Here is a 16,826-nt window from a genome sequence, read left to right as displayed (position 1 = left end):
GATAAATGAAACCATGCTTCATCACAATGAAATGTGATGCGCTGCATAACCTCCCAATTAGCAGTAATGAATTCTTGAAATCACTGGCAGTACTCTACATGCTTAATAGTGTCAGTTTCTTTTAATTCACGCACCTGCATTCCTACACTATTTTGTAAGGATGCAGGTGCAAATTTTTCTTGTGCCTCGTGTGCTGCCATATGAGAGTCCTGCCTGCTGTGCCTATTTACAAATGGACTTTTAAATATGCAAATCAAAATATCCAGCATCTTTTCCTCTGTCAGCACTTGCTGCCTGCCCGATCTGTGCCTCCATAAACTGATTCAATTTTATGAAACTTGGGAATTTACCATTGCACTGCAGCAATTGAGTGTTGGGAAATTTTTCCACAAACTTCTGTTGCACTTTTTCTGTATATTCGCCGGCACTATGAAACACTTGTGCCTTGTGTGATAAATCCATTTTCGCATTAACAGTTGTAACATGACAAACCTTGATTTAATTTAAAAGTAATAATGGACTGAAACTGCCTGAGAAGGAACTAAGGGGTGTGTAGAAGAGAGGAGACAATGTATACGTCAAAAGTCATGTAGGCTAGTTGTTGTAACATTAATATCAAGAGTGAGGCACTTTTATTGTTTGAGATTTAGGTGCAAAGTATACTTACTTTTTTGATCTCTCTCAATTTATATAAGTAATATAATTTATTCTTTTTTTTTTTTTTTTTTTTTTTTTTTTCCTTTTCAATACACAATGTTTCTTTAATTTTATAGATTATCTGGGGATTCCTCTATTTTCTACGAAATTCTCTGTTTCCCCAATTACAATTCTTTTCACTAATGTGCCTCTCCCATGATTGGGGAGGGTTTGCTATATTGATATTTCTACTAAATCAAAAGATATTTAGCCTAATTCTTCTATTCTAAGTATAAGGATCCTGGCAATGCTCTCAAAAACACAACAATACTGTGTTATTTGTTTTAACAACAGTTATTTATTACTGCTTAAAAGTTTTCTCAATTAAACATGGGTGGGGAAAAAAAAAAAAAAAAAAAGGGCAAAATATCATAGCTGAAGCCAAAATGCTAGATCAGATTAGAACTATAGAAGAATCGAATGTTGTCTATAGTATGTTTGCTAAGAGTTTTTTTTTTTTTTTTTTTGTTCGTTTCCAAACTATATCTGTGATTTTAAGATCATCATTATAAAAATTAAGTTTATGAAGAGATTTATGAAAAAGATTCAAGCTTTTCACAACATTTATACATATTTTACTTTATGTATATAAGATCATTTTGTAAATAGAGTTTAAAACTCTTGAAAATGAACACACTGGGCTCAATATGGAATAATTCTATCAGATTTCTTTCCATCTTTCAGATTCATGCAGTTTGGGATTTGCATTCCAGAAGGTAATTATGCTCAAGTCTAAGTAATCTAAAATTTATGGAAGAAATAAGTTTTGCACCATACCATACTTATGTTCAATTCATTTTGCTATGGTTCTTGTTTTTCATTTACAAACATCTTTCTTTGAACAGTTCCAGAATTAATAAATAACATTTTTTAGATTTCTAGAGATCCAAAATCCACATTTGGCAATTCCAAAGGAGCTAGGGCAGGTAATTCACGAATGCTATCCCCTGGACTGAGTTCACTCACCGGAGAAAATACATAGGGAGAGCTAGAATTAATGACTGTTGCATGAATATGATGAGATTCCAATATTTTTAACTTTCTTTCTAATTCACCAATATGATGTTGAAGACACATATTCTTTCTTCTCTGTTCTTCTAACTCTGTGAAGAGCAGGAACACAAGCTTTTTTAAGTCTTGATTAACAACATTCAATTCTTCAATTCTGGTTTTATCATCTTTAGGATTTTTCACTCCTCTTTTTATAATGCTATCCAGAGAGTGTGACATGGGAATGTTTTCTGAAAAATTCTCTGGTCTCATAGTTATGTGATTTTGAAGAAGAATTTGCAGCAGGGAGTCTTGCTCATTTAAGGTTCGATAAATAGCTTGCCGTATTTCTTCTGTCTGAAAGATGCTACTAACATCACCGGCTGCTGCTCCTGTGTTATCACCATCTTTATTTTGTTTTGCATTTTCCTGAGCTTTCTGTAAGGATTCTAAATGTCTTTGCTTATGTTTCACAACTGCCTGCTGTCTTATATTATAATGTCTTTGTAATTCAAGGGATTCCTTGATTTTTGCACAATGAGCCAAAGTCATAGCTTCGACCAGCAATTCTGGAAAAAAACAAAACAAACAACAATATAGAAATAGTTTGTCATTCAATTTTTTAATTACTTTCATTTTACATAAACTACAACGTTCTTATCAGTAAAATATTATCATGTTAGGTTATACCATCAGAGACCAACTTTAAAGGAGGCTGGAATTTCTTTAGTGTTTGAAAGAGAATTTGTATCTGATAAATGTCAGCAATTATATGCAAAAATTATTTCATAGTATTCTGTCCAATCCTGTCTACATCAAGGTTTAATAAATTCCAGGTGGAAGATTGCCATAATGCCTAAAAAGTTTTTGGCACCTAGTATTTTACAGCTATTTTGTGGTAGTGAGGCTGAACATGAAATTATTTGTTTTGATTGTAATTAGTATCCTGCAAAGTGTTAGTGCAACTCCCAACAAAGATAGTCTGACATTCTTAATTATAGATGCTAAACCAGTGTTTCTCAACCTCTGTGCCACAGAAAATGCAAATTTTAAAAAAATTAATAAATCCAAGTTTTATAATAAAAATTAATTCAAACAAAAAATTTGTTTATTTACACTGCACTTTCTGGCAGTCAACCTGATGTCGCATTTTGTTTCTTAGTGCACCTATTCTTTCAACAAATTTCATGTAATTCATGTATGTTCAAAAAAAGAGTTATTAAAAGCATTTAAAACAAATAAGTGTACTATTAAATATACCCAACAGAAATAACTTCCCTTTGTGAATATATGAGTATAATAGTGATTGTAGTGTGCTGCAGAAAAGAAAAGGTTGAGAAACACTGTAGCTAAACCATTGGCAGCACTGTTACAGTAAGGTTCCTGTGGTCAAAGGAGACGTGTGATGAAGAATGGCAACTTGATAATAATTTTTGTAATCATTTTATAACAACTTTATAATCATTTTTATGTTATCACAATACACTAACTGAATATTATTATAATCAGAATCAGCCATCACATTATGATAACATAGAAATGAACCTATTAACTGAAAGATATTTTTCTTCATTATTTGAAAAACGGCATTCTGAGTTTGTAACTGTGTTTATTTATTTATTTATTATTATTTTTTTCCTGATAGATATTATACAACCAATTGAAATTTGTGTAAGTGATAAACTAGCAGTAGTATTGCTACAGTATTTACTAAAAAAGTGCTTTGTGAGTTGTGTAACAGATGCTGAAACCCCTTCCAATTATGTCACAAGACTGGTGGGCCTAGAGAGAAATAAGCAATTTAACAAAAAAGTTCCTGTTTACACTTTGGGATATCCACAATGCAGGAATACATTGAAAACTATTGCAGAAGGAAAAAAAAAAAAAAAAAGAAAAGAAAAAAAGTTAAACCTGTGTTTCAAGAAGAAAGAAATGATACAAAAATTTGCATTAGAAGAATTTATCAAAAAATCTAATGCGAATTTTAGTTGTCATTTCATATGATTTTTGAACATGATCTACAGAATTAATAATAGAATTGGAGAACTTCTGCAGGAAATCAGATAACAAGTATGCATTCGTTGTGTGTGTGTGTGTGTGTGTGTGTGTGTGTGTGTGTGTGTGTGTGTGTGTGTGTGTGTGTGTGTGTGTGTGTGTGTGTGTGTGTGTTGCACAATCACAGACAAAATCTGTGAATGTATCTTTAAAAGTTAAAATTAAAGAACGTCATGAAGTGTGCAATTGCCTCTATTTGGAAAATGGTGCATTGCATACCTGCTCATGTAAGATTTTAGTAATCATTAGCTACCTTTGTGCTGAACCCTCAGAATGTGTAAACATCAGGCTCTACAAGACAAATTAATTTATATTTTTTGTATGTAAAGGTTATTCATCCTCATTCACCAACAGGACCATCAGAATCACCACAGCAACTTAATAATCCAAAATCCTTGGTGCCAAGGAAAGTACTGAATTTATGTACTCGAAATCAATGGCAGACAGCCCTAATAGCTAAAAACCACAACATCCATACTAGATATGGCTATGGGTGTGCATCTGGATGATACAGACTCACAATGCCACGTATCAAATAATGAAAGCAAAATATCTCTATCCCATCTTTCTTATGGATTCAAATGTCTCAGTATGTCTGGAAGTTATGTGCTTTATAATTATAAACTGAATATTGAATTGATTATGGGGAAAAGGGGAGCACTGGATTGGTGATTCTGTTAATTAATCTAGAAGGATATCCATCATGTCCTGATTAGGCAAAAAATGTGAATTAGTTCATTTATGCCCCTCAGTGTGCAAAAACTAGGAAAGCCTAGTTTTTACACATTGAGCACTAAATGCATATAATGGTCACTTTATATGAGCAGGAGCACGGTACAATATATTTTTCACAGAGGCAGTTGTATGTTTTACAATGTTATTCTTTATTTTAGCATTTAAAAATTAGTAAGTGTGTTGGTAACATGCTGCAAGGAAGTGAAGCTGATACAGTACCAGCAAAATAAAAAAACCCTTTCATTCCTTATTCCTACCATTAATTAGTCTAAACCTCCTTGAATGATTTGATTTGATTTGGTAGTTGTTGGCGCATCGGCTTCTGTGGCCATATTGCACCTCCCAAGGTTTTTGCAGTACTTTGATCCAAGCCCGAGGCGGGAATCGAACCCGCGACCTTGGGGTTGCCGGGCAGGTACTTTACCCACTCGGCTAGCCCGGTCGGCCCTTTGAATAGAATTACAGTACCCATGTTATGTCAAGGAGCTGAGTATATTCTTGCTATGTGTACGCCATATCCAAAAATGTCATTACCTCATACAGCATGGCCTCCCCACCTTTTCATACTACTGAATATATCATGAATTGTCAAATTAATAGAACAAACTTATCTGTGAAAACATCTAAACCTCCCAAACACTTCCTCGTTCATTTCAGAAATATATGTTGTCTCAGTTCCAATCTCAATGATGTCCATTTCCACTTACAGTCTGCCAAACCTCATGTACCTTTTCTGCCAGAATCCTAGTTATCAGTTGATTCGACCACTGCTCATATTAGTTGTCCAAATTATTCATTGTATGTTTCCTTTTGCTTCAAAGGTGGTACTTGTGTATATGTCTATTCTGATATTCCCTGTCAGAGAGTTAAAATTTGGAATCTCCTCTTTTTGATCTTCTCTGGTTTAAAATCTCTGTACCATACTCTCTAAAACCTCTCTGTCAAATTCATCTGTTGCCTCTAGCCTTATCCCAATTCCACTAATCACTTGGAACTCTGACTTCCTCTCTTCGAAACTTGACTTTCTCCAGTCCAGCTTTCTTAACAGTCAGATAAGGTTCACAATTCCAGCTGACTTCTGTTTTCTAGTCACACAGATACAGCTGGTCAAGATTCTGAGGCTTTTGCAATTACTAACGATCTCACACAGATTGTTCATTTACCTACCAGAATAACAGACAATCCTAACTGTGCAGCCAACACACTTGATCCTTTTCTCACAAACAACCTAAGTACACGGTCGAGGTGAGTTGTCTCTAGGCACCTCAGATCACAACTTGGTAATGGTCTTTTCTCCAATGGAGCCTTTCTCCCATGGGCATGCTCAACCTCGTGTTGTCTGGCATTAAAAGAATGCCAATTGGGATGATCTGAAAGATTTATTTTCTTTGGTCGGATTACTGTTTCAAATCTTATGATATCAACATTTGCTCAGATCATGTCGTTATTATTATTGTTATTTGGTGTTTTTTAGGAGCATTAGCAACTAAGGCCATATTGCTCCAGGGATATGCGGTAGTCATTCCCTGACCTGTCTGTATCCTCCGTATTTGAGCCCGAGCTCGTGGTCACGGGCTCGAACCCCGGTCTAATCAAGAAGCGTGTGCTACGCACTGCTGCTTCTGCCCACCTCGCTACAGAGGCGTCTCAGATCATGTCAGTGAAATTATTATTGTAGGGATAAAATCCTTTATTCCACACTAAAATCTCATCCTTTATCTAAACCTTGGTTTTCCAATAAATGTGCTAAGGCACATTTATAAGGCATAAGATAAGAATGTTGCATATCACAACTGGCTTCTATCCAATTCCCCAGGTTCATTTTCTGCCTAAACCAAAGCTTGCAAGAACTGCAAAGAAGTTATTAATCAGTCCAAACTAGATTTTGAACAAACAAGAGTAGAAACCCGATTCTTGTCCAAATGGTAGTCGAGCATTCTGGTCTCTTTTCAAAGCTATTGACTGCAACTTTTGCCCATTGCTATTCCCGCCTCCATCAAAACCAGATGGTTTTATTGCCACTTCAATCCAAATATTTTTGGATTGAAGTGGCAATTTTGGATATGGTTTTATTGCCAATTTATCCAAAGATAAAGCTGACCTGCTCTGCTAGCATCCTACTTTTCTTCCAACTTGTGTATATGAGCTTGGTAAACCATCTCCTACCATTCTCAGTACACTGCATTCAATATGTCCTGTAGTCTTCTGTCAAAAGGATGTCAGAAGGGTTTTGAACAATCTTGATGCTAAGATAGCTCCAGTTCCTGATGGTATTTCTCCACTTATCCTCAAAACTTGTGCTTCTGAACTTACTCCTGTTCTGTGTAGCTTTTTTTTACTTTTTTATTACAAAGGCAAATTTCTCTTCTGCTTGGAAAATTTGACAATATCCAGCCAGTCCCTAAAAAGGATGACAAATCCCTTCCATACAATTATAACCCCATTTGCACTTACTTCTACTCTTTCTGAAGTAATGGAGAAATCAATTAACCACTAACTCTTGAACTATCTAGAAACCTTCCCTCTGATCAACGATCGCCAGTATGGATTTCGTCAGTGTCAGTGACACATTATACCTTCATAGGGCACAAGGCAAAATGGAATTTGGGAGGCCCATATAAAGAAAAAAAATAATTAAGAACATTTTCAATTTCATTTTATTGTGGCAACAAAACAAATTATATGACATAAGAAGAATATCTAATCCAGAAGAATAATTCAGAAATAATATATACACTTAATCTAATAATTATTTTACATACTATTTTATATGGACTTTTTGTGCTGAAAAATTGTATATCAGTTCATTATAATCAATCCTGTTTGTAATATCATTCTCAATACAAATTATTGCCAAATTACTTAATTTTTCTTGTCCAAGTGAATTTCTAATGTAATTCTTAACTCTCTTAAGCACAGAGAACAATCGTTCTGCTGACGCATTCGAAACAGGAATTGGCAAAAATATTTTTCAAATTATGTTCACATTAGGAAAAGTTGATATTAGTCCTCCTTGAATTGCTTTGTACATTAAAGGTGAATATAAATTTTCATTTTTTGCAAAATGCATAAAATGCGTTAATACTTCTTTAAAAACATTGATGACATTTAGCGTCAATGTCATCTGAATAAGTATTTATTAAATTAATAATACAGTTGTCATATTCTCTTGGTGACGTTTCCCTTAAATTGAAATTTGTAAATATAGTAAAATAATTTAAAATATTTTGGTATGCCTAACATGTCTCCAAACGACTGCTTGCCTCCCAACTGCACACCCCGATCTCTTTTTTCATCAAAGTTTAATTTTCTCTGTTCACTTCTAACTCTATCAGATTTATAATTTTTATTGCCAGTTAATGCATAAACTTCAGCTTCTATAGCATCAAAAAATTCATTGTTACCTCGAATGTCTGATATATATAATGACAATGATTTTAAAAGGTTTACAGCATGTTGTAAATCTGAATCTTTATTTTGAAGATTTTCGTTTGTGGAATTTAATCGCTGTAGAATTGAACGCCAAATGAAAAGAAAAAAAAAAAAAAAAAAAAAAAAGAGTTGTTTAAAAACCTTCAAAGAAATTGTACAGCTTTTTTGCTTCTAATTTTGTCAAAGGTTTTTCATTTGAATCATTAGAGAATGTAAATAAAGCTTCTTTTATGGCAAAAAAAAATTCATCTTAAAAGCTATAATTGCATGTGCCCTTGTGGACCATCTGGTATCACTAATTATTTTTAATGTTTTACTCTTTCTGAGTTTGTCTTTATTAAAAGAGCCCATCTTTTTGTTGACAAAGAAAAAAATACAAATAAATTTTGAATAAAATTGAAAACATGACTTGCTTCTGAACAAGATTCTGCAGCTCAATTTCCAACGAAATTTAAGGTATGAGCTGCACATGGAATAAAAAATTCATTTTTAATATGGCTCTTAACCTTCGCCTGTAATCCATTGTATATACCGAACATATTTGCCACATTGTTATAGGATTGGCCGCAACAATTTTGAATATCTAGACCATACTCCATTAAGGTTGATATTATAACATTTTATAAATAACTAGCATCATGTTTTTCAATATGAATGAAAGATGAGAAATGTTCCTGTATTTGGTTTTGTTTATCTATGTATCGTATGATAAAAGATAACTGAGCTGCATGACTTACATCAGAAGTTGAGAACAATAAGTGAAAAGTATTTAGCTTGTTTTATATTGATAATAATTGTATTTCTTAATATTTGTGTCCATTAAATCAACCAATTTGTAGCACGTAGTATTTGAATGATAATTTACATGTCCTTTACCACATTTGCTGTAAGTTTCTAAATGAGTTTTTAAAAAGATATCAAATTCTGCTAAGCACCCTAAGTAACTTATAAAATTTCCTGAACTCGAACTATCATGCCTTCAAATTCCCAATCCTAATGTAGCTAAAAGTTTCACAATAGCAACAACCCTTTTTAAAACCTCACGCCAACAGTTTGTTTTTCGTATGCTTTTCTCATCTCCGAATCAATTCTTCCTACATCTTTCAAGCACTTTATGTACACACACATCCACATTCCTTATGTTCTTTAGACTCATACCTTCTTAAAATATCACTGATATTTTTCCAATCACTACATCCAGTAACTAATGCATTCAATTTGGTTGAAAACAATTTGCAAATAAAACAGTATACTGATTTTGTTGTTTCTGAAAATATTAACCATTCTCTTTTTTCCTGAGTACTGTTAGCTCTAGTTAAATAGAAATGTGATTGGTTCTAGCTTTCCTGTAACTATTTTGCCCCCTTCATTAAATCTATTTTTGAATATTTTATGTTGCCTACATTTTGCAGTTTTTCATGAATGCAAAATTCAAGGAAGTTATTCGTGATGGGTTCTGGCCATAAAACAATATCTTTACTATATGTTTGATCGTATCCGGAGTATCATTAATAGTATCTGAGAGTGCTGTGGTTTTTCCATTATTAGTATTATCTTCCTGGTTGATGCCAAAAGGTTGATGGCATCATCAATAATGCTGTCTGGGGATAATGAAGAGGTAGAAGCTATGTCTGCACTATTTTCTTCTGTTGTAATGATGTTGGTGCCATTTTGAGACTCTTCTCGATTTTTTATAGAAATAAAATGTTGTGAGTTTTGATGTTTTTTTAATTCCACTTCTCCAATTTTTAACTTTCTCCTTTTCTGTGCACCATATTTGTATGTTCTTTTTATGGCCTTAAAAAAATATGGCATTTTTAGATTTATATTTTACAATTTAAAAATTTTTGTACTTTTAATAAATTTTTTTTATAATTAAATTTTTTAATAAATTAATAGACAATGGAAATCCAATATAACACAACTGCATTATAGGAGGAAGTGAGGAATCGATTGATACTACACTATCACAAAAAATCAACGATAAACATAACTGACTGACACATTAATATATACCGAGTTGATATACAAGCAGGGTTGCAAGACATTCCAATCTGAGTGGGGAATTCCCGAACTACATGAAATGAAATTAAAGAAATCGGTCTATTAAGTTTGTTTTTTAAGAAACAAATGGAAGCCATGAGTTTATCACTATATATCGGGTATCCACTGTATTTAATATAAAACAAAATAAAAATGGATGTTCTAAAAACAAAATAAAATGCCTATGATATTTAAGTTAAAAATCTTATTATCGAAGAAGTTCAGCTTTCAGTGTTTTCCTGTCACTCAATATTTAATGTTCTTACACTCATTAAAATCAAAAACTGCCGAATTATTCTGCTGCATCCTCAATTCTGCTTGGACATTCACTCAAGACTAGTTGATAAGATCGCTGCTACCTTCTCCCTGCTACTTAGGGTGCTCACATGAAGAACACAGGTGACTGCTTACCTGGAACTAGTAGAAACATGCAGCTAAAACTTCTCACAGGCTATGAACACAGAGAAAGCAGTTGACCAGTGCAACTTCTCAGTATGCGATGGGGTAGGTTTTATGGGCGCCAGTGAATTGCAGAACATTAATCCCCTTAGCTCTCGGGTAAACTAAAATATTGACCACTAAATTGCCAATCAACCCCTCCCCCATGGATTTCCCACTTAGGGGTATACAAAACAAATGAATTTTACATTTCATGCAACCTTTTGCACATCACACCTTTAGCAGTTTTCATTCTTGAAAAGAACATCACATGCTCTTGTTTACAAAAATTTATACTGAATGTTTCATAACTGAAAAATACAGTAGCTGGCTTCCTTTCAGAGGAAAATATTCAGTTTAAAAAGTGTGCCCTGGAATTAATTGAGGAAACATATTACAGAAGAGAATACATTGGCTCAGTGGCCACTCTTTGAAAGCTATTGCAGTGGCTGATTCTGCTCCATGAAGTATAGAGTTTACTTTTGTTAGTGTATTTATTTATTTATTTATTATTACTTTAGCAGCCCCCAAGTGTACACTTATGTCTGTTTTGTCTGTAGACGTACATGTTCACAGGCCATTTTGCATGTTGTGCAAGCTGAAAAAAAAAATTCTCACAGCCTGCATAACATGCAGGCTGAAATTATACATTTAACAATAGGAAAAAGCAACAAATAGAAAAGTTAATTTTATTCAAAATAAACTTTTTAAACAGTTCAGTGAAGCAGAAAAAGATTAAAATGTCTCAAAATTCTGTAGTAAGAAATATCATAAAAACATTTCTCTTTTATTTGATATTTTGTGATTGATGTTTGCAAATTATAATTAAAAAAAAATTACACATGGGCATATCTGGCCAACTTAGAGCTTGAGTCATAAAGAATTAAATATTATAACAACATGTATCTTGAGGAGTGCACTAACTGAAAAACATTTGCAGCAATTAATAATTGCTGCAAATGTTTTTCAATTGCTAATCAAAACCAGCTTTCACTGTTTAATTAATATAATACAGAATTTCTGCAATAAATTAATAACTGATTAATTGCATATGGTAATTTGGTATATAAAAGTAATTAATATACCTGCTGCTCTTTGATGACATGCTACTGATTTATCAAACTGTCCAGCTCTGAAAAATGTTTCGGCCTTTCGCTGTTGTTGATGTGCCTATGAAAATCAAAAAAATTCAATATGTTTGTGAAATTAAAAAAATTTTAATTAAGAAACGTTAAATTTAATCCAAAAATATTCTTTCTGGGAGTTATTTTTCTGATGTACGTAGAAGGTGGTCTAAAATTAGTATTTTAAAAATTAGTTAAAACCTTTATTAAACAAAATATTTTTTTGCTAGTTAAGTATGCTTTTAACTATTTAAACACGGATGTATGCAACCAATCAATAAAACTGTTCTCTTCTACAGAATTTATGAAGTTCACAATGCTCAGATTGTGTGATGTGCTAAGTAAGGTTAAGAGATGAGCACAGGGAAGATCAATTTCAAATCCATCTACATATAAAATGTGCTACTTTAAAAATAAACTGTGAAAATTAGGAATTGTTAGTTCAAGAGTATATAAATGCTAGTTTGGTTTTGTCGGTAATTCCCAAAACTGATTACCCCCCCAAAAAAACCTATACTGTAGTGTACAATTACTACATAACATTAACTGAGAGCAAAGTGGAGGAGAAATTGTTGAAGTTAAACATAAGAAAAGCGCCTGGGGTGGATGGGATCTATCCAGTTATATTAAAGGAGGCAGCAAAGCAACTAAGCAAACCCTTGGCCATAATTATGAGAGCATCCTTGGACTCAGGGGAGGTTCCCACGGACTGGAGATGTGCAAATGTATCCCCAATTCACAAAAGGGGATCGAAGGGTGACACGAGTAATTACAGACCGGTTAGTTTAACTTCTGTTCCGGGTAAAATAATGGAGTCGCTGGTTAAAGATGCATTGCAGGATCATCTAGACAAGGCTGCAGCAATAATTCAGACACAGCATGGGTTTGTTAAGGGAGAGTCTTGTCTGACAAATTTGACAGGATATTATGATTTCAGGAAAGCTTTTGACACTGTTGTGCATGGAAGACTATTGTACAAATTGAAACAGAATGGTATAAGGGTAAGTTGCTACAATGGATAAAAGGATGGTTAAGTGGGAGAAGACAGAGGGTGGTAATCAATGGGTGTTACTCTTCGTGGATTAATGTTATTAGTGGAGTTCCACAGGGTTCGGTGTTGGGTCCACTGTTGTTTTGTATATTTATCAATGATATTGATGAAGGTATATCAGACTTAATGTCGAAGTTTGCAGATGATACAAAAGTTGGCAGGGTTGTTAATGACAGTAATGGCAGTGTGCTACTGCAACAGGATCTAGATAATTTGGGCAGATGGGCTAAGAAGTGGCAATTGAAGTTTAACCTTGACAAATGCAAAGTACTGCATATGGGTAGAAGTAACCCCAGAGAAACGTACCAACTGTGTGGTACTACACTTAAGGTGGTAGAAAATGAAAAAGACCTGGGAGTAATTGTGTAGGCAGATATGAAGTTTTCTGAGCAATGCAGACAGGCTGCCAGGGCAGGTCATGGGGTTTTGTCAATGATATATAGGAATTTTGCTAGAAGGGGAAAAGGAGGTGATTATCCCTCTGTATAAGGCAATGGTCAGGCCATGCCTTGAGTACTGCGTACAGGTCTGGAGGCCTCATTTTAGGAAGGATGTAGATTTACTTGAGCAAGTACAGAGAAGGGCAACAAGATTGGTGAGGGGAATGAAGGGATCCTCTTACCAAGAGAGGCTTAAGTTCTGCAAACTGCAGTGGCTGGAGACTAGGCACTTGCACGCGATCTGATTGAGGTGGATAAGGCCTTGAATGGGTTGAGCACGCTGAAATCTGATGGGATCCTTCCACTTGTTCAGATTACGAACCTAAGGGGGCATAAATTCAAATTAAGAAAAGACAGATGTAGAATAGATGTGCGGAAATTTGCCTTTAGCCGGTGGGTGGTTAATTGCTGGAACAAACTTCCACATCTGTCGTTGTGGAAGTTGATAGGTTAAATAAATTCAAGGCGGAACTTGGCAGGCATTTGGAGGGAATGGTGTGTTTTTTTTTTTTTTTTTTTTTTTTTGTCTGCATAAGCTCATACACTTGCTTTCTTGCATCACATGCCACTACTACTACTATGATTTTGATTCAATTTTAAATAAAAATTTCAATTTCAATACAAAAATATAACCTTAAACTTATATCCCAATGCAATGTTGTTTGTTTGTTTTTTAGGAGCATTAGCAACTAAGGCCATATTGCTCCGGGATATGCGGTGGTCATTCCCTGACCTTTCCGCATCCTCCGTATTTGGTGGTGACGGGCTCGTAGTGAAACACGTAGCACCGTATTAGAAATCTGTTAGCTTACTACACTATACTAAGCTAACAGATTTCAGAAGGGCTAACAGATTTGGTGAGGGGAATGAAGGGATCCTCTTACCAAGAGAGGCTTAAGTTCTGCAAACTGCAGTGGCTGGAGACTAGGCACTTGCACGCGATCTGATTGAGGTGGATAAGGCCTTGAATGGGTTGAGCACGCTGAATTCTGATGGGATCCTTCCACTTGTTCAGATTACGAACCTAAGGGGGCATAAATTCAAATTAAGAAAAGACAGATGTAGAATAGATGTGCGGAAATTTGCCTTTAGCCGGTGGGTGGTTAATTGCTGGAACAAACTTCCATCTGTCGTTGTGGAAGTTGATAGGTTGAATAAATTTAAGGAGGAACTGGACAGGCATTTGGAGGGAATGGTGTGATTTTTTTTTTTGGCTGATGCTGCATAAGCTCATACACATGCTTTCTTGCATCACATGCCACTACTACTACCTTGTCACTCGGATCGTTAATTTAACAGACACTCGCTAAATACCCCTTTTTTGTTTTAATGATAAATAAATAAATTTTTAACTTTTTTTTTTTTTTTACTGAATTGAAAACAGTGATCTATTAATTATGATTTGCAAAACCCAATTAAAAATACTGAATGAAAATATACAAGAGAAACAAATAACAATAAGGAAGTTTTTATCTTTTTTTAAAAAATTAATTTAAGGTGGTGGTTCCCAACCTGTGTGCCGGGACACACAGGTTGGGAACATTTTTAGTATTATTTTCATTACATGAAAACATGTGATGCTTTCTTGCATCACATGCGACTACTACTACATTGATGTGCTATGACCCTTTTCAAGTTGTGCCACGAGATTAGGAATGCTGTGAATATGCATCTTTTAACTTTAGGTGTGACTTGAGTGACAAAAGACAGGGTACCACTGATTTAAGGTCACTGACCCCTTGTTAAAACCTAGGCACAATGGGAACATCTGTACTTTTGTCAGCCCTCCACATTAGCTGGCAAAATCAAAGCTCTAAGGCAGAATTATATATCTGTTGCTGGCATTTCATAAATGCCATATGGGAAAGGGAATCTGCCAAGAAGACACATTTTTGCTCACCTTGCATTGTGTTAAATGCCACACACACATACACAAAAAAAATAAATAAACAATAAATAATAATAATAAAATAAATAAACAATGGTAAAAAGTAATGTCTTGTAATTTGTAACACATCAAAATGAAAACAGAAAATAGTGTATAACCAGTGGGAGTATATTAGTGAGCAAAGGTACATGGGAGGATTTGATTTCATTTACAAATTTAAAAACATAACAGAAAAATTTTAAGTGGCATCTGTCAGATGCCATACTAGCAAATGAGGATTAAATACACAGATATTCTCATTCATTCTACTTTCAAGAAATTACTTCTTGTTTTGTCAATACTGAGGAAAAGATTGCAAAATTGAGCTTTGGGGTTTTAAACTGAATCTCGACAAAAAATTCTTGTTTCTTAATGGGAATTGCACTCTAAAACACTAAAGTCAGAAGGAGAGAGAGAGAGAGAAAACATGCCAAGTATCTTAATTCAGTCATGCCTCAACTGACAAAAAAAAAGTATCAAAGGTTGAAATTTTGAATCCGCAATTGAATAATTCAAGAATGTTTATTGCTGTTCTGTGGAAACTGAAACATATGCAGCATCATAATTCCACATCTACAACTAAAAACAACAACGAACTAGACAGCCACCCATCCTGTTCTATAATGAACTAAATAAGGTCAAAAAGAAGAAAAAATAAAATAAACTAAAATTTTTTGTAAATTCGAGTTCTCTCGAGTCGATACTGAATGCAAGTGATATTGACCGCTGAACATATTAATGAATCTCGAAAGACGAAATCGAGATTTCAGCTGTCTTTAGGAGCATTTATGACCTGTATCTGGACGTTCTTCGAAAATTTAATTCTACACACATCACTCAACAATACATGAAAGATTACTAAAATATTTAAATAATTGACCTAAATACCAAAACAACATATTGTAACTATTCCCTCACTTACTTTACTATTGGAAAAAAAAACCATCAGATATTTTTAAATTATGACAATCAAAAGCTAACCCAACTTTTACAGCTTTCAGACTAATTTTTCACAGGTTATAAAATGAAAATATTTACATGCAACTTACCAAATTCAACGGTCCATCCATCGCATCCACTCAAGTGAAATAATAATTATCATTATAGAGGGCGTCACCATCTCAGAACACTAAGATCATGATTAGGCAGAAAATTAAAAAATCCATATAATTTAGTTTAATTTCAACGCTCCGACATATCAGAGTGCGATGCTAATAATGGACTCCATTATTAGCATTCCCTTACTATTTTTTCATTACTTCTAGGTTTTCTGTAGGAATATCACATGATGCTAAGTATGCATTTTTCGGGTAGTACGGGGTCAGCATTTTTCGAGTAGACGGGGTTCAGCATTTTTCGAGTAGACGGGGTTCAGCATTTTTCTTATTTCACTCAGTATCCTCCAGAAATAATAATAGTAATATGAAATGGAACAAATACCGAGAAACATTTCAGAGCGTCTCAGCTTTTTCTTCTTTCCGGTTGAGAAGGGCTGTTCAACGGGAAACAAATAAAATCCAAACTGATCTGTACTGATCTACGTATGTACAGTATTCTGCTGTGTCCCAATGAGAGTGTGTAATACTTTTTTTTTTCTTAGAAGCGAAGGCACTCCACGATGTACTGAATGCCATTATCAGTGCCGTACCTTGAGTTCTCTCGACCCCGGGTGAAATTTTCATCTGGGGGGTCCCCTCGCAAAAATTAAAGGTCGAATTAGTAAAATCGAAATATAAAGGAAACACCTAAAAATTATTCAAATCATAATTATTTATTTAAACTTTAACGACTAGTACATTATTTATGTAAACTTAAAAGTTTTCACATCATTACCTTACGATATTTACTTGATATAAATTTGTCTATAACGTCTGATGTTTTTATATCTTTTAGTA

At 34.1% G+C, this 16,826-nt stretch overlaps 1 protein-coding gene across 2 annotated transcripts; it reads right to left on the bottom strand.

Annotated features, from left to right (window-relative positions):
- Positions 1 to 1,342: 1,342 nt before the first annotated feature.
- On the bottom strand, positions 1,343 to 16,068 carry LOC150087416 (nuclear receptor-binding factor 2-like). Of its 2 annotated transcripts, XM_090372058.1 has the most exons (4): positions 15,981 to 15,996; positions 11,475 to 11,559; positions 6,931 to 7,052; positions 1,343 to 2,255 (listed from the first exon to the last, which is right to left on the bottom strand). In XM_090372058.1, the coding sequence occupies exon 4, from the start codon at positions 2,236 to 2,238 to the stop codon at positions 1,567 to 1,569; it is 672 nt and encodes a 223-aa protein (XP_090228184.1). In that variant the 5' UTR covers positions 2,239 to 2,255; positions 6,931 to 7,052; positions 11,475 to 11,559; positions 15,981 to 15,996; the 3' UTR covers positions 1,343 to 1,566. The 2 variants fall into 2 exon arrangements, with proteins under 2 accessions (XP_090228184.1, XP_090228183.1); XM_090372057.1 differs by lacking the exon at positions 6,931 to 7,052 and having other exon boundaries at positions 15,981 to 16,068.
- Positions 16,069 to 16,826: the final 758 nt, after the last annotated feature.

The sequence above is a fragment of the Mastigoproctus giganteus genome, chromosome 4 (genome assembly GCF_048544385.1).
Source record: "Mastigoproctus giganteus isolate SK-2022 chromosome 4, ASM4854438v1, whole genome shotgun sequence".
Classification (NCBI taxonomy): domain Eukaryota; kingdom Metazoa; phylum Arthropoda; class Arachnida; order Uropygi; family Thelyphonidae; genus Mastigoproctus; species Mastigoproctus giganteus.
This window is presented reverse-complemented; position numbering and strand designations above follow the sequence as displayed.

What these genes read in the sequence shown, in the direction of transcription:
- LOC150087416 (XM_090372057.1), bottom strand. Translation starts at nt 16,001, where the DNA reads ATGGATGGACCGTTGAATTTG. An exon ending in TGGATGGACCGTTGAATTTG is followed by an intron (nt 11,560 to 15,980) that starts GTAAGTTGCATG and finishes TGATTTTCATAG; the next exon opens with GCACATCAACAACAGCGAAA. An exon ending in ATGTCATCAAAGAGCAGCAG is followed by an intron (nt 2,256 to 11,474) that starts GTATATTAATTA and finishes GTTTTTTTCCAG; the next exon opens with AATTGCTGGTCGAAGCTATG.